This window comes from Sceloporus occidentalis, unplaced genomic scaffold, assembly GCF_023333645.1.
Source record: "Sceloporus occidentalis isolate IW3139 unplaced genomic scaffold, rSceOcc1.0.p SCAF_96, whole genome shotgun sequence".
NCBI classification, from domain to species: Eukaryota; Metazoa; Chordata; class Lepidosauria; order Squamata; family Phrynosomatidae; genus Sceloporus; species Sceloporus occidentalis.
Window position 1 is genome coordinate 119,669 of NW_028317076.1, and position 26,172 is coordinate 145,840.

Sequence of the window (26,172 nt, forward strand, 5' to 3'; positions counted from 1 at the left end):
AAAAAAATAATTAAATGTAAAAAAATAAATAAAAAAGGGAAAACACATTTTAAACAAAAAACGAGCACCACAAAATCAATGTGGACTCTACCAGATAACAGTGTGCTATTTATTGAGGTCCCTGCCCTAGACCTGGCCCAGAGCACCTACCCCAGCCCACCCCTACTCCAGCGCCTACCATTTAGCAAAATGATTTGCCTCTGGTAGTGCTGCTGCCCCTTTGACATGCAGACCTAGCTAAGTGGCAGATGTTTTCTAAATGTTTTATTTTGGGAGATGATAATTAATGTTGTGGACACAATACCAATGTGAAATCTGTTAAATGTAAATGGTGATATATAATAATGCAGAACTCATTTATAATATCCCATTAAAGTAACATCTGGTAAACTGTTGTTATTAAAAAATACTTCATTAACTAATTTTAATTTGACATCTATGTATGGGCCTCATGCACAGTGTTGGTGCCCGATGAAATAAATACAAAACAGTACAAAATAATTTGTACTATAAACTTTTTATTAATTCAAATGGAATAAGTCAAACGACATGTAGCTTTTTTAAACCAGAAGTGTTATGTGAGCACTACACGTAGCAATAATATTCACAAATCAGTTATTGGAAAACTTATGTTAACTATATTATCATGAATATAGTTTGAAGAAAACATTTCTTTTGTGTACAAATTTTGACATATTATAAATACATACATATTATACATAATATAAATATATTATTTATAATAATGAGCTTCACCAGAGTCCTGTTTGGCTTGTTTGTTTTTGTCACATTTCAAGCAGGTGTCCTGTGCATACATGATGCCTCTTTGATGCATTGTGGTGGATTTAAAGTCACAGCAAATGCTAAAAGTTGGCTTTCATATCCCCTTACTGGAGTAGAACTAGCGTTGACACATTTTTCTATGCTACTTCCTAGACACACTTTTGAGAGGTTGTGGCTGGGGGTGAGCAAGTGTGTAGCCATGGGCATGGTTTGACTGTTGACAGTTAAAATGTTTGGTTTAGCAGAGAGAAAGTAGAGGGAAGGGAGAGACAAAAAAATAGTAGACAGAAACGAGAGTCGAGAGAATAAAGAGGAAAAAAAGATTGATAGGGGACAATATACAGAGGGATGAGAGAAGGTACAAAAAAGTCATAAGAAAAAGGACAGGAGAGAAAATGGAAGAGAAAGAGAGAGACATGAAAGAGAATATAGTAAAAAGATGAGAGGGAAAAAAAAAAATGGAGAGAAAAAATAAAATACAGAAATGAAAGGGGAGAGGAGAAAATATGGGGAGGGGTGATCTTCTCAAAGCCTGCAAGTTCCGACAGGAAGGTGGATCTGGGACATTTAGTTGTACATAATGATATATTTGCATGGGCTTATGCTTTACCAAGAACCCCGGGCCAGGCAATCCCTCAAAACTCCTATATGTCTTCAGATGATACCCTTCAAGCGTATGCAACAAGGTAAACTCTCTTTCCCCCTCTGGCGTAAAAATCCTAGATCGATGAAAAAACTCAACTTATATTTTTGTTGGGAATTGTTGGATGGTCAATTATTCCCTGTGGCCGATGTACCACAAGATATGTTTAATTTGTTTTAACAAAGAATTTGTCATATTCAGGAGACCCGCTTGCGGTAGCCAAGCTGTTTGGGTACAAAGATGGCACACACAAGTGGTTTGGGGAAAAATATGGCCCAGACAAGCTGTTTGGGGACAAAGATGGCCCAGACATGCTGTTTGGGGGCACTGATAAGCTTCTTGGGTACAAAGATGGCATACACAAGTGGTTTGGGGACACTGACATGTTGTTTTAGGACAAATGAGGGTTTTGTGTTATTACCAATTTTCAGTATGTGTTTACAAAAAATATATTTTACTTCAGTCTACACGCATTCAATAAAAAAGTACTCAGGGAATGCGGTAACTTTAGAACATTATGTGGAAATGCCTCAAAGTGTTCCAGCGCTCAAAAAGGTTAAATGCTTCTATTAAATTTAAACCTAAGAGACGGGAGAGAAATATATTCCACATATTGGTCTATTTACTAAAGGGAGAGTTGGCAGGAAATTGTGGAATTTACTCCTCGAGGTCTATTCACTAAAAGGAGAGCTGACAGGAAGAGTTAAACCAGATTTCTTCACACATTGAATTACAATTTCAGCCTTTTTTTTGCTGGAGGAACCTGCCCTTGTTGACCATGTATAACAAACAATGAATCAAGGGAGTTGAAACCCAACTATCCTGCCATCTCTCCATTTAGTGAATAAACCCCATTGACTAAGCCATCCAACCTCAGTGAGCTTCTGCTGCGGGAACAGCATTGAAGCATGCATTATACAGGGCCAGCTTGGCCCTTCTTGCTGCAGAATCCGGCCAGAATTGGACCTTCGTAACGAATAATGAAGTGAAAGAAAGTTCCACCAATACTAAGGATAACTATGTGATATCTCCATTAAATCTTCTGGTGGCCGTCTTTGAACTGTTAGCCGTTCCCATAACACCCCTTTACATGCTAAAGTCACACACTGCAGTTTCATTCATTCGGTAACGAGCATACTCCCAGGCTCCGGAACACCCCATTGGCGGAGCACCATGTCACTCACACATATTCCTCACCTAGCAACCGCTTCTCGTACCGTTACACTACCCCCGCCTACCAATTTTCCTGCCATTCATTGCTAGCCACGCATTTGGCGTAGAGCTCCCTGCTGTAGCCTCCACAGCCCATGTACCCAAGTGACTCAGTGATCCCAGCCTCTTCCCCAAAGGCCCCGCCCAAAGTGCTGTTCGACTCCGCCCCACAGTCTCAACTGACTTGGCCGTTCTCCGTTGCTGCGCTACGACCATTCTCGCGTAACGCCATCCCCACATTCCTCGCGTGGCTCCTCCCACTTTTTAGTTTTCTCCCATCTGATGTTAACTCTCCCGTAGGCCCCTCCCTCCGTTAGGCAACGCCCGCCTGTCACCGCACTGGTCCTGTGTCTTGGGCTTTTGTTACTGTGCACCTGGTTGCCCTGTCACACGGATCCCCAGCCTCTGCGCCCTCTCTCTTCCCGCCACCATGGTCAGACAGATCGAGAACCTGGTAAGTGCTGAGGTGTTCTGTCAAGTAATAGCGCCAATACTCCTCAGTCTTAAATAGAACCCAGCCTTGCTTATACGGCATAGTTTAAGGGGATATGTGTATATATATATATATATATATATGTGTATAAATGTGTGATATAATGCACAGTATTATGTTCACTGTGGTGGTTACGGTTTGACACTAATGACGGCATTAGACATTATATAAAACTATTTTTGCTTAAAGCTGAAACTCTGGTGACTTTTGGGTTTTTTTTGTGTGAAAAAAAGTGAATTTTAAAGTTTGCAGCACAATATGGAGTCCACTCCTTTCATTACGTCATCATAGTATCTTTGTGCTGAAACTCCAAAGTTGACAAGTAAAACGTCAAAATCGTCTGCTTCTGTGACAAATGGCCTTCAGGTCACAAGAGGGCCAGTGACTCGCATAATAAAGGGTATTAAAGAGGTATAACTGGGGTTATTGTGGGGACGCTTTTAGTACTAAATAGAAGTTGGTGTTTTTTATTGAATTAATATTAACTACTTAGAAACAGCTATTAATTGCAGAATGCCGTGTAAACAGAAGATGCTGTTGATACAGAAGTGCTTCTGGTGCAAAGTGGAAGAATGACCCTGCACTTGTTACTTTTATAAATAACTCCCATTGTATTGGTTTGCTCGCTAGTCCTTTTTAGCAGTAGTACCTTTTATTTATACAGCGCTTCTTACAATATGTACTATTAAAGGGAACGACAAGACTAAGACAATCCGATTCCGCATATTTATGTTGGAATCTGGGGATAATGTTGCAAAAGTGAGCATAAAGTTTAAGACAATTGTTACACAATTGTTGAAGCTGGTTTAAATGTGTTTGAGATGGAATGCATCGAGCCAGTCGGGCAGGATGGGCACTGCTTCATACAAGACATAGCCCAGTGCTGTGATGGCAGGAATGGGTGGAAATATTAAATGTTAGGTGGTGCACGACTGCACATCATATGCTTTGGGACTTCTGGGAGTGATGGTTTTGACAGACAGAGCCGAACTGGTAGCTGGCAATGTGGTCACATGCCCACTACTTGCCCTTTTTGCCCAATTCTGTGACAGGTGTCGTTGGATTGCATGATCAAAGTTTTTTCAGTCTTGTAATAAAAGATTTCAAGCCAGTGCTGATTATGTGTTTGAATAAGATGCTCGTGACAGGTGCATACTCGAAATAAAGCTTCAAAGCACATGCATGTGCTGAGTCATGTGAAGCACACTACACTGTTAACCTCGGTCGTCTGGTAAAGCGGCTCGTCAAGCCCATGACAAATACCTGGAAATGACTAGATATAAGAAATACCAGCCTCGCTTCTTTGGTACATCCTCCTCTTTCTATGGAATATATAATTATTAGATCATACAGGGTTTCGTTATATATGGGACTTTGATACTAGAACTCGTTTTCCACGTTGCATCTTTTAACAGTTTTCATTTGGACATGACCGTCCATTATTTCCTCACGCCCCGCAGGTCTGTATAATTCTAGCACTGCAGGGCGTTGTCTTTGCTGTCACCCATCCAGTATATATATATGCATCAACAGAATCTGGACAGATGCATTACGCAGATTGATTTATGTTATAAGTGCATTAGAACAGCACTCAGGAGATTGAAGGTCTGGAAAAACCGCCAATGCGCTTCTGCATTCACTGCACCTGGCAGCCGTCACCAGGATTTCAGTTTCAGTTGCTTGTTAAAGAAACCGCCTGCCTGCGGCCCACTGTATGTGTATATTATATATAATGTTTTTTTCTTCACTGGTAAACGTGCAACAGTAAAAGTCTGTTTAAATCTCAAACAGGAGCGATTTGGTTCACTAACCTATTAATAAAATAACTTGTTCTCACGAAAACCATGTGGTATACTTTCGGGCTTTATTGCTTTGTCTCCTTGACAGAGCACTGTGTTTTCCACGTACATTTGTACTTTGTCTATATGTGATGACACTGTCAATATCATGATGTATCTTCATACTGGTATGTTTACATTGACTCTCTTGGCACTGTATATTGCTCGGTGCTCTATTCTCCTTTTGTTTTGCATTTATGCCACTGCCAATAAGCAGATTTAAACAAAAAAATAAAAAATAACTTGTTCTCCTGAAAAAGTGATGTTGCAGTTAGGGGAACTGTCCATTGTCCCAAACAGTGTCGCCAATGATGAATGCAAATTAAATGCATAGTAAGTATTTATTACAAAAAAAAAAAAAAAATTACACAACTGCTGCTTATTTCCTCTTCCAAGTGATCCAAGTCTCAAGCGTTTGGTCTGCTTACTGGCTTTACCGACTAAATCAGCCGGATTACTTTCTATACGTATATGCAAGAGTCTTGTTTAGATCCCCCAATATCAGTCTGTGATATACCCCTCTATGAACAGGTTACATATAAGGTGATACTCATTAAACTGAAACTGGGAATGGCTGTAAACTTAAACATTCTTCTTACTTCTGATCAGCAATTTGTACCCTCCATCTGGCAGCAGGAAATAAGTCTTTGGAAAGATTTGACACTGCAGCAGTGTCTTTGTCTATTGTACACGTAATGGAATCTGGCTACATATTTCTTTTATGCCCAAACTATGTGTGCAAGCTCCTTCCATAATCGCGAGTGTGTCATAAAGTAAATATGAAATTATATTTTTATGTTAGTTTTATTTCGGACTACTCCCGTCATCGTGTGTATTTGTATTAGAACTAGATTCGTATACTTCTTTGTAGTCCAAGAAACCAAATCCTAAAAAAGGCGTATAAACCTCTATGGTTTCGTTGTGCGCGTTCTAATAGCTCTGCAACAAAAGTACGTTGTAAACTATTGTGCATATACCTTCTCCGTTGTATAGAACAAAACTCTTGTTGTCATTCTTTTGGTTGGGTGTCCCTTTAAATCCCTGTAGTTTGCTTGGTTAGATCTGACCTACCATTGACTTGTAACACTCGAGTTTAATATTTTACTATGACAGAGTTTGAGGACAGTCTGGGTTTTTATCTTATCAGAATGTATTTGCAATTATATAGACATGTTTTGTTTTATGAAGTCCAGAGTCCTGTGGGATACTTTAATAGCAGTTTGTGGCTCAATACTGTGGGTTTAATGACACTGGAGCTACAGCTTCTACTATGTTTAGGTGGCCTTATTTATGTTGGATTTTGTACTTGGAAATCACTTTAATGTGCATTCTTCGTTGGTGGAGCTCCATAAGGGCAATGGAGCGTCCCTTTAAAGGAATGCCGTATTTCGGTTTCACTCGCCTACCCATTATCCTCTGCTATATGTAAAGGTCATTCTTGCATCTTGAAAGCCTCTTACACATAGGAACACAGCCCTGATTGCATTGCATGTAAAGCATTGTGTAATCTGACTGTGTAAATATTTGTTCTGCAAAGTGCATCAAACGTCCTTACACAAGTTACCTCTTGTCACAAAAGTAGCAAAATGTGTCTTTATTTGCCACAATTCTCTGGATTCACATATGGTCCATCTGACGTCTGCCCAGGCCTCAGGATAGTACCGCACCTTTAGCTTCCGAAGTCCACTCATGATAAGTGAATGCGTGTAAATTATGCTGGGAAATCAGGGGCTTTGGAACACCAGTACTAAACGTTATGATTTTTCATGCTCTCCTGCTTCAAGAACAATGTACTTTCCTGAAAAATATAAAAATGCCACATTACCAAGGGCCAATCCAAGTCAGCTCCTCAGGCAAGAAGGGCTAAGCTGGGCCTGTAAAATGTGTAGGTAATATCTCAAGACAGAAATCCCCTGGCAAGACATGGTCAGCTCAACTGCAGAAGAGGTCTGTAATACGTGGTCAGATTGGTCATTTAAAATGCTTAACATGCCTGCAAACCTTCAGTTTAGTGAATACATTTATACATCGATCATATCTGGGAACGACCATGAATTTTTTAAACCATCCTTGGTGCTCATGAGCTGGTTTCCACATCGTCGTTGCTGGTTTAATAATATCTGCGCATCCCAACGGAAGTTTTTCCCATTGGGATATAACAATGGAAAGCCCCTTGCTTGAATAAAGATCGGAATTCACAGTATCTCCACAAGTCTCGATTTTCTTAAGCATTATTATAATTGGCAGCAAAACATAATCAAAGGGCTCAGATGCATATTTGTTGCCAGATTGCTATCAGATATGTAATTTTTTTTTTTTATTGAAGCCTTGCTCAAAAGATCTTTATTTTGCACCAGATTACAGTATTCTGTAGTAATTCCTGCAAACCTCGGTCCAGGGTTACGACTCATTATCCTTTTATGACAATAAAGTCATAATCAACAGATGATTAACAATGAGCTAGTTCTAAAGCTTATTACAGTGTTTGTGTTTTTCAAAGCATGATATATTTTTTTCCTTTTTATGTATGAAGTAATACATTTCAGACATGCTCAGAAAACTGTTCCACAAGAATTAAATAATGGTGCTTTTCTCCTTGGTGTACAGCTGAAACCCCTACCTGAATACAGGCGACATAATGGCACCATTAGCAAATCGCAGAACAATTGGGATGGATTTTCAACCCTTTTTACCCCACCCAAGTGATACACGTTTGCCAAAGGTACAGTTTGCAGGAGAGTTGTAGTTTCAGCTCCTAGATTTCACTATTCGTTATGAAGATCAAACTCCAGTGAGTGTCAGGTGCCTACCGCCGCACTTACCTCCTTCCCACTCTGCGTTCTCCTCTCCACATTGGCCACCGACATGCTGGCGCACGGAGCAGGGTTCGGCGTGGTCGGCTCGCTTGCTGGCACTCACAGGGTTCGGCTGGCACTCACTGTCTCTCCAAATGATGGCCCCACGCCGCGGGCTGCAAATCGCCCAGAACACGAGGGGGGCCTTCCAAACAGAAATGGAGGAATGTCCTCCATCTCTCACAGGGGCAGTAGGCAGGACAACTCCAGATGGGGTAATTAGGCACAATTATGATGTCAGAGGGGTGTGCCCCCCTCCCTATAAAACAGTCTCTTCCTACCCAGAGTACTGTGCTCTCAGTATACTCACTACTGTGACAGTCTATCCTGGCTATTTGTCTCCTTGGATTCTGACCCCTTTGCCTGAATATCGCTTGTGAACCTACGCTGCCTGAACTGACCCTCTGCTATTCTTGACCACGATTACGCTCAATCCCTATCGGTACCTCGCTTCTGGCTCTTACCAACATATCCAGCTTTGCATTCAGGGCTCCATCTACTAAACCCTAACATTGTGTTTATGCTACAGGAAGAGTATATACCATATTGGCCCGAATATAGGCCGCACTTTTTCCCCCCACTTTAAGTCTTTAAAGTGGGGGTGCGGCCTATATTCGGGATCTAGCGCCCGACGCCCGGGACATGCAGTTCTGGGCACCGGGCAGGCAGCAGGGTTAGGATACAGATCCCCCGCAGCGGTGCAGGGGACCTGCATCCTACTCTCCGATACGCTCAGACAGCCTCCCCTGCCAGCACTTCCCACGGGGGGAGTGCCGGCACGGGAGATTGTCTAAGCGCATCGGGCAGACATTCACCGGCAGCGGCGATGAGCGTGAACGACCTCCGCTGGTTCACAAAATACCAGGGAGTCGGGAGAGAGGCAGAGTGGTGTATGGGAGGGGGGAGGAGTCAGAGGTGTGTATGGGAGCCACCCTCCCATACACCACTCTGGCTCCTCCCCCTCCCATACGCCACTCTGCCTCTCTACCCGGCTCCCTTGTGTCTTGTGAACCTCCGTTGCTGACAGGAGGCAGAGTGGAGTATGGGAGGAGCCAGAGTGGAGTATGGGAGGGGGAGGAGCCAGAGTGGTGTATGGGAGGGGGAGGAGCCAGAGTGGTGTATGGGAGGGGGAGGAGGCAAAGTGGAGTATGGGAGGGGGGGAGGAGGCAGAGTGGTGTATGGGGGGTATAATTAATTTCAGGGAGGCAGAATGGCATATCTGGGGCAGTTAGAGTGGTGTATAGGGGAGGTAGAGTGGTGTATGGGGGTATAAAGAATTTCAGGGAGGCAGAATGGCATATCTGGGGGAGTTAGAGTGGTGTATAGGGGAGGTAGAGTGGTGCATGGGGGGTATAATGATTTTCAGAGTGGCATATCTGGGGGAGGCAGAGTGGTGAATCAGGGAGAATTTCAGGGTGGTGCAGGGCATTTATGAGGAGCGGAGTGGCATATCAGGGTGCACAGTGGCATATAGGGACGTATAAGGCATAAATGGGGCCGAGTGGCATATTGGAAGTTATAAGGTATATCAGGGGGGCATAAGACATATCTGGGGGTAAAAGGTATATCAGGGGGCTCAGTTGGATATCACTGGCATATAAGGAGTATAAGGCATATCGGGGGCACAGTGGCATATCAGGGGCACAGTGGAATCTCTGGCAAATGAGGTATAAGGCATATATGGGGCAGATGTGCATAACTGGGGCAGTTTGGTAAATAAAAGAAAATATAAACAAGGCTTTTTTCTCAGTTTTTATTAACCCCTTAAGGACCGGGCTCATTTTTCGTTTTGTACCCTGTGGGACCGAGGCTGTTTTGACACTTTTGTGGTGCTTGTGTTCAGCTGTAATTTTCTCCTCACCCATTTAGTGTACCCACGTAAGTTATATATTGTTTTTTTCAGGACAAGATGGGCTTTCTTCAGATACCATTATTTTGATCGTATCATCTTATTTACTATAAAAAAATTAAAAAAACATGGTGAAAAATTGAAAAAAAAACACATTTTATGACTTTTATTTGAAAAATCTTTTACTCACCTAAAAAAGCAAGTAAAAAAACTAGCTAAATAGATTCTACTACTTGTCCTGAGTTTAGAAATACCCAATGTTTTTATGTTTTTTTGCTGTTTTTTGTAAGTTATAGGGCAATAAGTACAAGCAGCGTTTTATGATTTCCAAATCTTTTTTAACAAATCTGGTCAGTCTGCCTCCATCTCCTCTTTGGAACATCTTTGAAGCCGGTTAACTCAATTTAACCCATTCAAACCATATATTTTTGAAAACTAGACACCCCAGGGTATTCCAAATGCTGTTATTTTAACCCTTTCCATGCACCAATTATACAACTACACTTTGTCAAACTTTGTAATAGTAATTTTTTTTATTTTTTTTTCCACACAAATTGTACTTTAGTTATAGATATACAGGTGCTGGTATATGTCACTGTCAAACAACACCCCAATATGTGTTCAGCAACATCTCCTGAGTACAGCGATACCCCACATGCATGGGTTTGTCAGATTGTTTGGCTGGTAAAAGGCTACTTTTGGGGCATGCGTAATTCAGGTGGTCATTTGGTCATTGTGCCTCCCTCTCCTCTTTGGAATATCTTTGAAGCCGGTTAACTCAATTTAACCCATTCAAACCATATATTTTTGAAAACTAGACACCCCAGGGTATTCCAAATGCTGTTATTTTAACCCTTTCCATGCACCAATTATAGAACTACACTTTGCCAAACTTTGTAATAGTAATTTTTTTTATTTTTTTTTCACACAAATTGTACTTTAGTTATAGATATACAGGTCCTGGTATATGCCACTGTCAAACAACACCCCAATGTGTGTTCAGGAACATCTCCTGAGTGCAGTGATACCCGACATGCATGGGTTTGTCGGGTTGTTTCAGATTTAAAATGGCACATTTGGGAAGTGCGCTTTTTTTCTCCATTTTGGTCAGTCTGTACCTATGCCCTATCTTTGAGCTAGGCCACTCCAATTTACCCCATCAGCCATTTTTTTTATATATTAGACACCCCTTGGGTATTTGAAGTGCTTTTTTTTTAACTCTTTGTTGAGATTTTTGAGAAATTTTAGCACTTGCTCAAAATAATAAACTTTATTTTTTAATTTTATTTTATTTTTTTAATACTTTTTTTATATATTTTTTTTACACATTTTTCTGGTACTGGATGGTTCATCTAGTGACATCACTGCATAATAATTTTTAAATGTTAGCACATTTTTTTTATTTTTTTTTCCATTTTTTTTTTTTTTTTTTTTTGAATATTTTACTAATCACATAGTGATTAGAAAGCTGGGCTCCATTGACTTGCATGGTTGAATGCAGTACCTGTATTCAACCAGCAAGTGGAGCCAGTTCTCTAGAGGGTCTGGAGACCCTCTAGCGAACTTTTTCGTCTTTATTGTTTTATTTCCCGGGCCGCCGCCATCTTGCTTGATGGCGAAGATCACCGGCAGCGGCGGCTGTGACCGCTCTCCGGAGCGGTCACAGCCCACCCAGAGGTAAGTGTTTGGTGTCGCTGGATGCCTCCTGATCGAGGCATTCCAGCGACACCTTTTAAGTTTAGGAGGCGATCGTTGATCGCCTCCTAAACGCTTTTAAAACGGGCGTCCGCCGCCATACAATGTATGGCGGCTGTTGACGCCTCCGGGAGGGGCCAGACATGGCCCCCGATGCCGATCTCGGCCTTGCTGAGTGCCTCGACATCGAGGCATTACAGTAACGCCGTTTAAGCGAAGAAAGTGATCGTTGATCACTTTCTAAGCTTATTTTACTTTTTGACGGTTCAGGACCGTCAAAGGTCATTTAGTGACCTTCATGTCATGACGGTCCTGAACCGGCAAAGGTCGCGAAGGGGTTAAATATGAAAAATAGTTAACATATGAATTAATATTTACTAATAACTTTATTAAAACCTAGTTTGAGAAACACTGTGTTTGGGTTCTTGTAGCTTTTATTATTATGTCAGTAAAATAAGAAGGTGAATAGATAGAGGCCATTGCAATAAAGAGATGAAAGTGTAAATTGTACGTTTTTTATTACATTATTTTAAATTTAAAAAAATTGCATTTTTTATCCAATGAATCGATTAATAGAAAAAATAATCGGCCAACTAATCGATTATTAAAATAATCGTTAGTTGCAGCCCTACTCGGGGTCACATTCCTATAAAAGGATCTGACACTTCAATTTCCTTTTATACAGGTGCGTAAAGCTGCTGAAATTAGCAGAGGGATTCATTATTTTACAGGTACCTAATGAAAAGCACCCACAAATCCGTTTGGCCTAAGCTTTAGCTTGTTGATTTTCATTCTGAAAGTCTTATTGCGCTCTGAACTTTGCATCGATGGAATTACATAACAGCCGAGGATTGTTTTCTATAAAATATTAACAAAGGCTGCACTTTGAGCCATGTTACTCTGTGAGTAAACTTTTCTTAGGAAGGCTTATTTTTTGTTTTAGGCGTGCACACATCAAAACACTGGAGAAAAGATGTACATTCATTTTTATCTTGTGTAAAACCGAGGGGTCTCTTCGACCATATATCAGCTTCTGAGAGTTGTTCCACGTTGCATCCACACTGACTTCATGAACAACAATTTGTGACCTGGTCTCTATGAAACCTATGAAACACATAATGTGTTAATCAGAACTTTCTGGAGAACCTTTCCCGACTTTCTACTAATTGTTCCTTACTAGCAGGCGTTGGTCCATTTTTTTTTCTTTTTCCAGACTGGGGCAACACGTGAGACATTTCTGTAGCGTTTTACTGTGTTTGTGGTGTATTGTGCCAGCACTTGTGACCCAACAGGTTGATCATCAGGACCAAAAAGGGGCAGCAATGGCCCCAGACCCAGTCTCATCATAGCTTTATGCCATCAGGGTAACAGGGCACCGGATGTTTCAGAGTGCAGGCATGGCATCGTCTACTCTCCTTCCATCTCTGCCGCTTTACTGTTTTCTTCATCGTTCTTGTCCTTTTAATTAGCTTAGTTTCAGTTGCGTATGGGTGAAATATCACCTGTCGTTTGTACGGTGACATCAGCACAGCTAATAGGGTGCTGTCAGCATGGCAGCAGTAGTGTGTCTGCTTTACTCATTAATAAATGCCTCTGGCAGGAAAATGATTGCTCTTTTTTTAGCTTGCTGTATGTTTGTAGCATAAGATGCACTGCTCTAAAACACTAAACTTCTAAGTGGCAGAAACCATAGAAGAATAACTGGAGATAATGAAGTTATTAAAATGAACAAAAGTGAACTGATTATATTTCTTAAGAGCTAGTTGTTAAAAGGTTGGGCTAAGACCCCAAGTCTATAAGGGAAAGAGCTGAATTAGGGTGTCTCAAATATGTGTAATGTTTGTGTAGGGTAGGTAGCCACCTACAACAACTCTAGATGTATAGCATGAGTAGCTAACTGCTAGCTCCAGATGTTATAAGTCTACAATTCCCATGATGCTTAGATTGCTGTTGCTTAGCTACCTGTTAGTTCCCATGCTATACATCTGAGATGGATGTGCCAATCGGCTATCAGTCCTATGTACACGCTATAGTGTGTCCAGATGACTGCTATGGTTGCTAATTGTCCCAGGTGACTTGTTATTCAGTATCATCCATCTCTGCTTCACTGTGACCAGGAGGAAAAGAGGAAGGAAAGAATGAAACAGAGGTTTTGTTTTTTTTGTTACCATTTGTTAACTTTGATTTCCCCTTTTTCATATTTTATGTACCCACACAAATTAGGCTGCAACCCCCCCATTACAATTATTACAATGTCAGCAGCTAAACCCATCATCATACCTTATGATATACTTCATCTGTCCCTCTTTGTCCATTCCTAGTATCTTTCTATTTCCTATCCCCTCTGGAATGTAAGTTATGTTTTTGTTTAGTTTTTTTCCATTTTTCGCATAGCATTTCTTCTATACGGTAGGTGCTGTTGCTGAACAATAATCCAATGATTAGAGCAATACCTTGCATACATAGCTTCCTAAATGTATATTGTATATGTACATTTGAGATTCAACGTAACCTTGTTTTGAGGAGGTATATGTACCACCCAAGGAGTGTTAGAAGGTACATTTATAATTTAGAGCAGGGCACTTTTAACAATAACATTTAACACTAGTTGCTCTTACAAAGAAATTCTAGATAAACAAGAAAAGATCGGATTCCTCTGTTTTCTAGATATTTTTTTTTGGGGGGGGGGCACTATATTATAGAACCTTCTGGCTGGGCTTGCCCTATGGACTTAAAATTAAACTCCCCCCGATGTAAGTGCAAAAATAGAGTCATGAGTGTATGAGATATCACACTGCACTGGGTCATGGGGAAAAATTTGGAAGAATATGGGATTGCGCATAAGGGACTTCTTATAATGAAGATATTATATATATATATATATATATATATATTTAACAATGCTGTTTTTCATTGTTAAGTTAGTGGGCGTATATATTTAATATCATTGCATTACATTGCATACACTATATTTATACTATATAATTGGTGTCTAAAGAAACCCGTCCATAATTAATGTGGGTGCATAAAATAATAAAGAGGGCATTCAGCATTGAATAATTTTCTTATGATATGTGTCTAAAACCATTTGGTTGTAAAAGGCACAATTTTTGGCACAACTATATTAACCACTTTTATTTATTTCACTGGTTTAGGGAAGGAATGATGACCTGGCAGTGTTCCAAGCCACCAATAGATCTGAGACACCAAGCCCTTGTGCCTCTGTCACAACCTTTATGTTGGCTTCCTTTGTTTTTTTTAAGAGTCTGTAGAGCACAATCCTCTCATAGTACTAAAAACCAACTGCACTGATTGTGATGTTATCTTAGTACTAAACCACACACACGGCCACATTGGACTTTGTTATCTACAGGCACAATATATATATTTATATATATATATATATATATATATACATAATCTTTATATTTTTTCATCAAAATGCAGAATGCAAAATACATTTTTTGGGACCACAGAGTATATGATGCCAAGGGATTATGGTAGTTAAGTGAGAGATTTCTTTACAGAGAAATAAGTACCCATGTATCCAGATGGTCTTCTAGCCTTGAATCTCAGGATCTCCAAACTTTGAATGACTTTATTTAAACAGGCATGGATTTTACACTTTTTTTTTTTTTTACAGATGAAAATATGCAGTACATTTGCTATAACCCCGTGCCAACTGCTTGAGATGCATAGTTAGCCAAGTGGACCTGCCAGTTGCCAATAGTGCAGGCATCCACATGCTCGCTGTCAGAGTCTCATATCCAACGGAGAGGATCTGAAAGCGCATGTGGATACTGCTGGTGTCCGTTCTGTCAGTGACAGGCTGTACTGATACCTTTTTATTGAGCACATTTACATTTTAATAGGGGGAAAGTCAATTTTGGTATATCTAAGGGGTCTTTTAGTACCTATTTTAATAAGTTTTGAAAATATAAAAGGGACACTTGGCTGTCATATGCATAAAAATATATATGATGGCTGAATTGTGCCTTTAAAACAGATGAATGTTTTAACCCCTTCACGACAAAGCCTGTACATGTACGGGCTCAAAATGCATTGTCATGAATAGGTTTAGGGCCACCCATTGTCCTGAAGGGGTTATTTGTTTGTCTTAACCAGTCTGTCAGTCACACTTTTACAATTTACATTGTAAGGCAAAGTTTTTATTATTAGATATTATTTAAACAAGTCTAAATTAGTTTTTTGGGTTTTTTTACATTTCAGGACGAATTCAATAAAGCCCTGGCCGATGCCGGAAGCAAACTTGTAGTTGTCGATTTCACAGCTACATGGTGTGGACCCTGCAAAATGATTGCCCCTTTCTTTCAGGTCAGTGAGCAAAACAATTTGCTTATAAATGAGTCTTTTTCCCATTTTGGACGTTTGACCTAGTGATTTGCATATCCTATACATCTGATCTTGCAAGCGCACAAAGCAAAATAAAAATGAGGAAACATTCGGTTGTGCCAGGGTGTTAAAAGTATTATGCCAATTTTTCCGAATTCGACAGTCACACCACAAAATAAATCCGTACACCAAATAAGAAAGAGCGTGTACATCTCGGTAATTCCTGTTTTTACATATTGTTACAGCCATGTGCATGTTTTCTACTTATGTCTTCATGCTCTTGAATCGCTTTATCCATCACCCCCAGTGTGTCTGTAGCTGCCTAACAGGCTGTTGTACTGTGATATTCCCATCATCGCTTAAAGGGGTAGCGCCATTGCAGGTGCACATTGTTTCTATTAAATAAAGAGCTGGGGCAAGCCAGGACATCAGTGACTTCAAAAAGAAAAAATATAAAAAAAATAAAATAAAAAAAAGACTGAGATCATGTGCCTTTGTTAGACTTGCTTGGCTTTCATGTCTACCACAGCAATTCGTTTTTCTTAGCAAACATTTCACAATTTGTAATCCTTTTCTATTTGAGATATATTAACGTTTTACCCTTCTCGCTTTTAAACAGCCACCTGGCCCTTCATATTGTATGAAGTTCAATCTTCAACCTATTCAGGAATGCGTTCTGTAGTGTAGTGAACTTGCCAAATAAAAATTCCTTAATGTCTTATTCTTATGTCAATTTTTAATGTAATTTTTTCTTTTTTTTTTCTTTCTTTCCAGTCTTTGAGTGAAAAATATCCAGATGTTGTGTTCCTTAAAGTGGATGTAGATGATGCACAGGTAAAATGCACATGTTTTGTCATTGTATCATGGCATGATTTCCTCTGAGCTTTCAGGCTGCATTTTCACATGACGCCGTATTTATATAAGGGCAGCGAGCACAACAATCCCCATTACTCAGAAACGTGTCAAAAGCATTCACTGGTTCTCATGGCATGTCCTACAGTTTGTACAAAAAAGATAATGGATACCTTGGACTTAAAACTAATTTGGCCATGTTTTACATATATATATATATAAAATTTTTCCTTGTCTTTCAGCAAAAGCCATATGCACAAACATGTATATTTCTTAACTTTAACATATAATTTGATGGAAGATAAGAACCATACAGCCATCTAGTTTATCCATTTTCCCAAATGTAAAGAGTCACTCCTTGGTCTTGTCTTAGAATCTGGATAGCTTTATGCCTATCACATGAATGTTTTTTATGTCGCATCCAGGCCCAGACTGGCCATCTAGCACACTGAGCAAATGATTCTGCTCTTTACCGGCCACAAAAATAGTTCTAAGGAACCCTAAGTTTGTAAGATGCTCATTAACTTATCAACCAATGAATTTTATGCTTTAAAAAATTATAGCTACCATGCAGAAATAACTTGTCATACCGTTGCAGAACCAGTAAACGTTAATTCTTTTGTTGAATAATAGTTTAGTTTTAGTTAAACCTTTAAAAATAGAGCATACATGCTGTTTTCTGTCACTTAACAACCCTGAGCTGTTAGGCGAGATGAGAATTTAAGAGTACATCCTCTTATGGACCAGCTGAGGTAACTTAATCTGCAAGGTATCTTCTTTCACTGATGTGGCATGGCTAAAGTGGTTTTCACTAAGCATTGGTGTGGGACTTGAGTAAATGTCTATGTTTCACTGCAGGAGCATCAAAGAATGGCGGCCCATTGACTTCCCTGCTTGCTTATCTTTTCAACCCTGAACCACTTTGAAAGCAAAAGTTAAATTCAACAGAGCTCACTGAAAATCTGTTGACTAGTTGAAGGCGGCTACAGCTTTTAACATAGCTTAATCAATAAAACTACAGTACCTGTAGCTTGGCTTGTTCTTTGACAGGGAGTATGCCCTGTCACTGATTGACATCTTACGCAGCCAATCGGTGGCAGGAAAGTGCTCCCATTGAAATCAATCAGAAGATTTTACACATGCACACTGAGGTCTAACATGCGTTCAGTGTTCATCAGAGCAAGAGAGAGGGCTGACTACAGGGAGATGCATTTGGCAGAATGGGGTGGGGTGGGAAAAGGGGCAAATGCCTTTGGGGGATTCTGCAGAAACCCCCAATCATTTGCAAAATGGACCACACGAAAACCACGCATATGATGTGTCCCTTTAAGTATCGTAGAAATTAAAATAGCTAACTTCCCTGGTAGATTGAGAAACCTGAAGAGCTGTTGATTGGAATACTTGAGTACTGGGCTGGACATGTGTTGCCTCACGTCCAGGGTTGAGCCTCAAGACTCTTGCCAAACAAAGTAATTTCAAGCAGAGGTTCAGGCAGATAACAATCAAGTTCAGTCAAGAGTTCAATATATCACAGGCAAATATATAAAGTTTAAATCCAAAACAAAACTTCTGAGGATATTGCATAATGGTGGAAAAGTGCAAATTTACCATACTCCTTGATTACACAATATTGCTCTGTGCTTACGTTTGAGGTATTGTCAAGTCATATGTGAAACCCCTATGTTGCATGTTCCGATCTTTGTTATTTTCCTGTTACCTAACTGGCGGTATTTCTTTCCTCTGAAACAAGATTTGACAGTTATATTACACATACTTCTCAATTTTCTTCTAAACTAATGAAGGTATCAAGCAAATTTGATAAAGACGATACCTTTTATTTCATAACTTAAATATAAGAAACTGCAAGATTTTGAGAATATTTTAGTCCACAGTATTATATGCCTTCTAAACTAAAACATCAGAGACTTAAACTACATCACAATAAAGAACCATTTTCAACCTATATCTAATGTTAAGCTGTTTTGCTATAATATGTAGTTTAAAAGATATCTCACGGTTCCAGTCTTATTTCACCTTGCCTCAGTAAACATATTCCAAATGCTTGAAAGTTTATTGCGTGTGTGTATACATTCATTTTCATACTGTAGTTGACAATTTATAGAATATAAGAACAAAGAATATTCTTTCCAACTTGCTCCATTTATCCCCTTCCAACTGTTATTGTTTCTCGTGGCTGTGAAAACTGTGTTAAATGGTTAATATGCTCTCTCTGCAGGATGTGGCTGCCCATTGTAATATCAAATGTATGCCAACATTTCAATTCTATAAAGATGGAGCACGGGTAGGTTTCCTTGTTTCAATTGTATCCTTGCATGGTTTAGACACCTAGTTATGTTGTTATGTTGTACTCATTATGCGTGGCAATACAGTTCCCTTTAATAGAATGTACTTTTTTGAGTTTGTATTGTTTGACCTCCTTTTATAGTATACAGAAAATCTACAGACAAAACAAATTGTGCATTTAAGAAATATTTGGTAAAAATGTACCTAGTATTCGTTCATAAAAAGTGAAGAAAACCCACTTGGAGTTAATGTGGGATCTTTTTTTTTGAGAATTTCCTGAAGGCTCACCTTAAAGTGACTGCATTACGAAAATATTTTTTGTGTATATAAATGCTCTGACTAGGATAAAATGTTTATATTTTAGTGTGTGTTTATCTATGTGTATATATACACACACTCTCCATTGTATGTGCCTGTCATTGCAATGACATGTCCAAAAATCTTCCTTCTTCCTCCTTTTCGCTCTTCTCTTACTCCCTTGGGTGCAGTATTTCTTTGGCACCCCCTGTAACTGAACCCTGTGCATGTTATGCGACTCCACTGGTCGCCTGGTCAGAGCAGAGGGAGCTGAATGGGGTTAGGTCAGAACAGATAGGAGCTGAAGGGGGCAATTAAGAGCAGAGGGGATGGAAGGGGGGGGGTCAAAGCAGGTTTAAGTCAGAGCAGGGGGTGCAGGAAGAGGCTGAAACAATCAGAGGGGAGCTTGAGAGAGCAGGTCAGAGCAGAGCGGTATGTGAAGGGGTGGGTCAGAGCAGAATGTGCAGGTTAGCTAAGGAGCGTGGGTCACTGCAGAGGGGTGCTAAAGAGGGTTGGTCAGAGCAGAGAGGAGCTGGAAGAGGTTGGCAGGATCAGAGTGGAACTGTTAGGTACAGGTCAGAACAGAAGGGGCTGGGAGGAGCAGAAGGGGCAGATGAGGGCCTAGGAGGATCAAATAGTAACTACAGATCATAACAGTGGGGGAGGAGGTGTCAGAGGGGAACTAGGGAGGACGGATCAGATCAGTTGTTTGCTTACGCCCTGTCAGTAACCACACACCACTCTATCGTCCATGTGTAAAGCACAAAAACAATGCACAAAACCCTTAATCTCATTTTTTATACTAATGTTGAATGAGAATTCAGAGCCTTCAAAAATGATAGTATATAGTATAGACTTTTATTGTTTTATCGGTTTGTGGTTCGTCCATCAATGTTTACTATACCTTTTTTATTTTTATTTTTTTTTTATTTTTTTTTTACAGGTACATGAGTTCAGTGGTGCTAATCAGAGCAGCCTAGAACAGAAGGTTCAGGAACTGCGTTAAAAAGAATCAGAAATGGAATGTTTGCTTATATATATTTCTGTATGCCACAGCCTTTTTGAAATGATAAATTCATTATAAATATATACACAAATAGCCTGCCCCATGCACGTTGCTCAGACGTTATAGGAAATTTGTAACCTCTTTCAACAGTTTAGAATGAACTGTATGACAACTGCATATTAAAGATTCAATAAGAGGAATATTATATACTAATACTATGCTGTTTTTTGGGTTGTGGGCAGATTAACTGAGCTTGCGAGCAGCACTCTAATGTATCGGTTTATTTTAGTCTGTCAATTCTAGTCTTGTCATACCCTTTGAATATATGTATTGTAAGAAGCCCTGCATAAACTGTTGGTGCAATATAAATAAAAGATAATAATAATAATAATAATAAATTAGTTCCACTAATATGTTACCAGGTATATAAAAAAAGAACGTAATATTGTTCATCCATTTGGAATTCAAAATATTAGTAAAAAAAAAGGCCACAATTACTGTTGCTAATTCTGTGAGAGCTTTAGTTTTAAAGATACTTGATTCTTTAAAGATGCACTATAATGAGTACAATAACTGTATGTTACCTTATAATTATAATATTTCTCATAACAATGCATACTGGGGTTCCTCAGCATACTGTCTTTACATTTAGCATGTCCTTACCCCTCAGCTTCAGTCCCTTAAGATGGATTCAGCTGCATGCACAAGGCTCTAGCGATTGTGCAAAATGTTGTGGGTAAGTAGATCATCTGCGTACACGTGGAGCTCCCATTGATTTTAGAGTACTTTCAAAGTACCTATGCATTCATGTTTAAGGCTTTATCACGAGTTTGAGTTAGTTCCTTCATTTATCATGTAAGCTGATGTGCTTTGCCCAAAATACACACGTGCAAATGGGCCGAAAACGTTTTGGACACATTTTCCGGTTCATTTTTGGTTAATTCGTTTTCAGACAATGATCCTGTTTCCTGCCCATTCGTTTTGGACAAAGGTTAGGAGGACCTTTTTAAATTTGGAAAACAAAATTTGACGTCCGGTGCCCACATTTACTCTCATTCTCTTACACTATCATTTTGGTTCACACTTTCTCTAAATATATCACTACCCTCTCTGCTGACCATTTCCACTTCCGTGTCTCGCAGCTCCGCTTCCGTGTACTCTTGTTCCCTTTTTACCTCTCTTTTTTTTCTTCATCGGAAATAAGCTCCTGGTGAATTTCTTGCCATTTAATTTCTTTTTTTCTTTTTATCAAAAACACATTCCTCTTTGCATGTCAGAAGTTTCCCACCACTGAGAAGATGGGAAGTTTCCCATCACTTTAGGCACACCAACTGCTGCCTTCATTGCCATTTGCCCTTTGATGCCTCCATATATAACTCCCCCTAACTGCCCTATTCAGCCACCTTAGCCCCACCTAACGCATCAACCCATAACTGCTCTCTCCAGCCACCTTGGCCTCCAGCTGCCTATTTTAGCCCCCATCTTTCCCCTCGCCACCTCAGCCCGATTTCTGCCTCTTTATACCCCTTTCTTGTTTCCCCACCTGGAATCTTTAGTCACCTTAGCCATCATCTGTCCCTGGCCCCTCAGCCTCCCTCTTCAGCAGTTTCTGCCCCCCAAATACCTTTGCACTGGTGCTCGGTCAATTGGCAGCACGTACCGTCGATAAAAGCATCAGAGAGGGGAAAGCAGGTGAGGGGCAACTAGGTGAGATGAGGGGGGAAACATGTTTTTTTCTGTAGTGTGGTTATCCCAACAGATTTGCATGAAAATGAAGAGTTATAAAGGGATTGCATTATGACTGGGAATCCAAAATTTCAGACAATTTGATTGCTGCATTCAGTAATAGTTTTCAGGTTTATTGAAAGTATGAATTTGCAGGTTTGGATCTGAGTGCTGGTATATTCTTCGTATCGGAGAATATATAGTATATAGTGCAGGAGAATATCTGGCAATCTATCCATCAGCTGAACCCGAAGAGTAACTGGATCATGAGATGTGGCAGGACCTGTATCGAGTAGTTAATGAGTTTAAAAACCCACACATCACTGAATTAAATGAGTTCTTTGTAGCAGAGTGAAATGAAATTCTTCCAAAGAATGTGAGAGACTGATCAATAACAGGAAGCATTTGATTTCAGGAATTGCTGCTAAGATGGCGATTACTTTTTCACAACGGAGCATTGGGTATTGCACACATTTCTCAACTAAATGACACACATTATATGTTATTTCTTCACTCTGGTTCCCTTTTATCTAATAGTAGGTCTTGGTTAAAAATCTAATAATATACACGATATTCACGTGTGCGTATATATATATATATATATATATATATATATATATATATATATATATAATGTAACACTTTTTAATTTACATTTTTTTATTCCACATTCTGTACGGAAAGATTATCTATGTTTTGGCTATATTTTGACACTTTCATCCATAGAAAAGCTGTTTAATTTGAGGCCATATTAAGGTCATCCTACTGAGATATTTTATTCTGATTAATTTCATCCTTATTTTGTTGATTACATGTGTCTGTCCATAGATTGTACAGTATCTAAATCTTCAGCCTTCCTCCACTGCAGTATTAATGACAAAATGGAAAGAATCAGGGGATTAATGATCACAACTCCACAATCAAAATCAGTTTTTACATTACACAGTGTAATGGAATAATTGTACATTTTAAAAGCTTTTTTTCCACAGTCATATTGTTCAGTCAAAAAGCTTCAGGAAAAGAACTGTAAAAAAAAAAAAAAGTGATAAAATTTTTTTTTACATATACAGTATAAGCAAAAATAGAAAGTGCACACAAGGAATAATTTGACTAAAGACAAGTGAAAGTTATATAAATGAGTGTGAAGATCTAGCCGACTGCCTGACTAAATACTTATTTTCAGTTTTCACAGTGGATGGTGAAGGAAAGAGACCAGTTAGAAACAAGAAACAGTGAGACAAGCAAAGCATGTGTGTTTGAGTAGGAAGAAGTTCTACTTGAGCTTTCCAAAGTAAAAACGCAAAGCCATGAGTCCTGATGGGATACATTCAAAGTTATTAAAGGAGCTTCAGAATGTTCTGGTAAAACTGTAAACAGACTTATTTGAGCACTATAGACAGGAGTAGTTCCAGAAGGTATGATGTTGGCAGTTTTAGTAACATTTCACAAAAAAGGTACAGTATATGAACAAACGTATGCGGTCATCCCTCCTAAATATGTTATATCCTAAGAGGGGTATAAAATAAAGCACATAGGCAGCCATCTCCATAGGCAGCCATTGTCACTATAATGGGTCGGGCAGAGAAATCGTTCAGAGAATCTTTCAGAGAATCGAATTGTTGAGAGAATCGAATCGTTCAGAGAGTCGTTCAGAGAATCATTCAAAGAATCATTCAGAGATTCGAATCGTTCAGAGAATCGTTCACAGCACACTGACACAATACTTTTATAAATAAATACAATATTAATCTTCACTGCCCCCAGGATTTAGATCCCCTTAGTTTCCCCCCCTTTACCTCTAACTGTACCTTAAGTTAACTTTATTAAATTAACCCTAAAAACCCCATTAACCATAACTGCCCCTAAATTAACCCTAAAGATCTTATTAACCATAACTGCCCCTAAATTAACTCTAAAGACCGCATCAACCATAACTGCCCCAAAATTAACCATAAAGACCCCATCAACCATAATTGCCCCTAAATTAACCCTAAAGATCCCATCAACCATAACTGTCCCTAAATTAACCCTTAACACCCCATTAACCATAACTGTCCCTAAATTAACCCTAAAGATCCCATCAACCATAACTGCCCCTAAATTAACCCTTAACACCCCATTAACCATAACTGTCCCTAAATTAACCCTAAGCACCCCATTAACCATAACTGCCCCTAAATTAACCCCCACCTTCCCTAACTTTCAGCAGCCCAATATTAATGTTATACTTACTGTTAGATGAGTTGCTGAACAGTGTGGACACTATATGAAAAGGGTCGGGCCAATCATCAGTGTGACTGCAGGGAGGGACTGGGAAGCAGAAAGGGGCGGGGCCAACCATCAGTGTGACTGCAGGGAGGGACTGGGAAGCAGAAAGGGGCAGGGTCAATCAGTGTGACTGCAGGGAGGGACTGGGAAGCAGAAAGGGGGGGCAATCATCAGTGTGACTGCAGGGAGGGACTGGGAAGCAGAAAGGGGCGGGCCGATCATCAGTGTGACTGCAGGGAGGGACTGGGAAGTAGTAATCATTTCAATGAACGACTCAAAATGAACCGATTCACTTTACTGCAAGGCTACATAACCCCAAATTAAAAGCATGTGTATGTGTAAATATGTGTGTTTTAGCATGCGTTTGTAAGTGTGTGTATTAGCATGAGCATGTAAGTTAGAATGTGTGTGAGAATGAGTATGTGCTATTGTGTGTGTTCGTTTATGTATGTGTGAGTTAGTGTCTGTGAGTGAGACTGTGTTAGCTTATGTACGGCTTAGAGTGTGTGAATGTGTGTGCCAGCATGTATGATGGGGGAGCAAAAGGTCAATGGAGCGACTTGGCTTTACCTGTCCCCTGGGCCAGAACGTGTCAGCCCTCACCTGCCATGCATATACTTCCACAAGTACACAACTACATCCTGCAAATCTGTTTTAGGGGAAAACGTCTCCGTCTTTCTGTATGCATTTTGTCTTTATACACATACAATGTATAAATATTTGGCTGTAGCAGAAGGAAGTTTGTTCACCGAAGAGCTGGAGAGCAGTGGAAAAAATAGTGTTTGTAGGCAACAGTGAAGCATGGTGGTGGTTCCTTGCAAGTTTGGTGCTGCATCTCTGCAAATGGTGTTGAGGATGTGGTCAGAATTGATGGTCTCCTCAATGCTCAGAAGCACAGGCAGATACCAACAGGGAGGCATCTGATTGGCCACAAATGTATTCTGCAGCATGACAACAACCCCAAACACACAGCCAAAGTCCTTAAGAACTATCTTCAGATAGATAAGATTAAGGAGTTCTGGAAAAGTGATGGCATGCCCCCCCCCCCCGATCCCTGATCTCAACATCATTGAGTCTGTCTGGGATAATATGAAGAGAGAGAAGCAACTGAGGCTGCCTAAATCAATAGAAGAACTGTGTTTAGTTCTCCAAGATGTTTGGAACAACCTACTTGCCGAGTTCCTTAAAAAGCTTTGTGCAAGGCAAATGTTGACTTGATTTAGATTTTTCTTTTGTACGTATAAAAATTATATTTTAATGCCTTATTGATGAATTTGAATATCATTTTGGCGCTACTTTAAATAGATCCATTTTAAACATTTAATGTCCACTTAACTTTCTTCATCCAAAAAAGTATTAATGTATTGTAGTTCTTTATACATAGAGTTTTGGTTCTCTGCTATGATTTGTTTTATAATTTCTGCAATATTATGCATTTTTATTATCCTAAAGAGAAAATGGTGTTATTGAAAATGATTTTCAAAACTCAACAAATGTGCGCGATGGGGGTTATAAAAAAAATTAAGATCATAAAAAATTCACAAACAAATATCGTATTTTGCTGCCCAGCAATAAAACTGAAAATGTGAAGAAGAGCATTTATATTAAGTATAGAATGATCATTTGCAAATAAAATCCAGGGAAGGTGATGGTTACATACTAAACAGTCCCAAAGATGTAGGGATTACAGTTTACTGCCTAATCAGCTGAGTAATTGGAGGAGTTATAAGTGCAGCACATATTGTCAATTAGTCGAGAAAGTGGTTCTCATTATCTGAGGAAAAGATGTTGTTTTAAAAATATGCGCACAAATTTAGCGGATGATATAAATGTAGATCAGAACAGACTGTGTAATATAAACCACAACCATATCAGCTATACCAATAAAAGAGACTCGTATGAGAAAGGAATAAAAATAAAAGTTAACGAGTTACAGGGAAACTGTCAATAAAGTACACATTTGTCATATAGGAAATATAATTTGTTACGCTAGCACTAG

At 39.5% G+C, this 26,172-nt stretch overlaps 1 protein-coding gene across 1 annotated transcript; it reads left to right on the plus strand.

Moving 5' to 3' along the window:
* The first annotated feature begins 3,068 nt into the window (after nucleotides 1–3,068).
* LOC149284251 (thioredoxin-like) lies at nucleotides 3,069–20,180 on the plus strand. The gene is made up of 5 exons (XM_089496953.1): nucleotides 3,069–3,092; nucleotides 15,599–15,703; nucleotides 16,496–16,555; nucleotides 18,810–18,875; nucleotides 20,118–20,180. The coding sequence occupies exons 1-5, from the start codon at nucleotides 3,069–3,071 to the stop codon at nucleotides 20,178–20,180; spliced, it is 318 nt and encodes a 105-aa protein (XP_089353079.1).
* The last annotated feature ends 5,992 nt before the right edge of the window (nucleotides 20,181–26,172 follow it).

What these genes read in the sequence shown, in the direction of transcription:
- LOC149284251 (XM_089496953.1), top strand. Translation starts at nt 3,069, where the DNA reads ATGGTCAGACAGATCGAGAACCTG. An exon ending in TCAGACAGATCGAGAACCTG is followed by an intron (nt 3,093 to 15,598) that starts GTAAGTGCTGAG and finishes TTTACATTTCAG; the next exon opens with GACGAATTCAATAAAGCCCT. An exon ending in TCTATAAAGATGGAGCACGG is followed by an intron (nt 18,876 to 20,117) that starts GTAGGTTTCCTT and finishes TTTTTTTTACAG; the next exon opens with GTACATGAGTTCAGTGGTGC.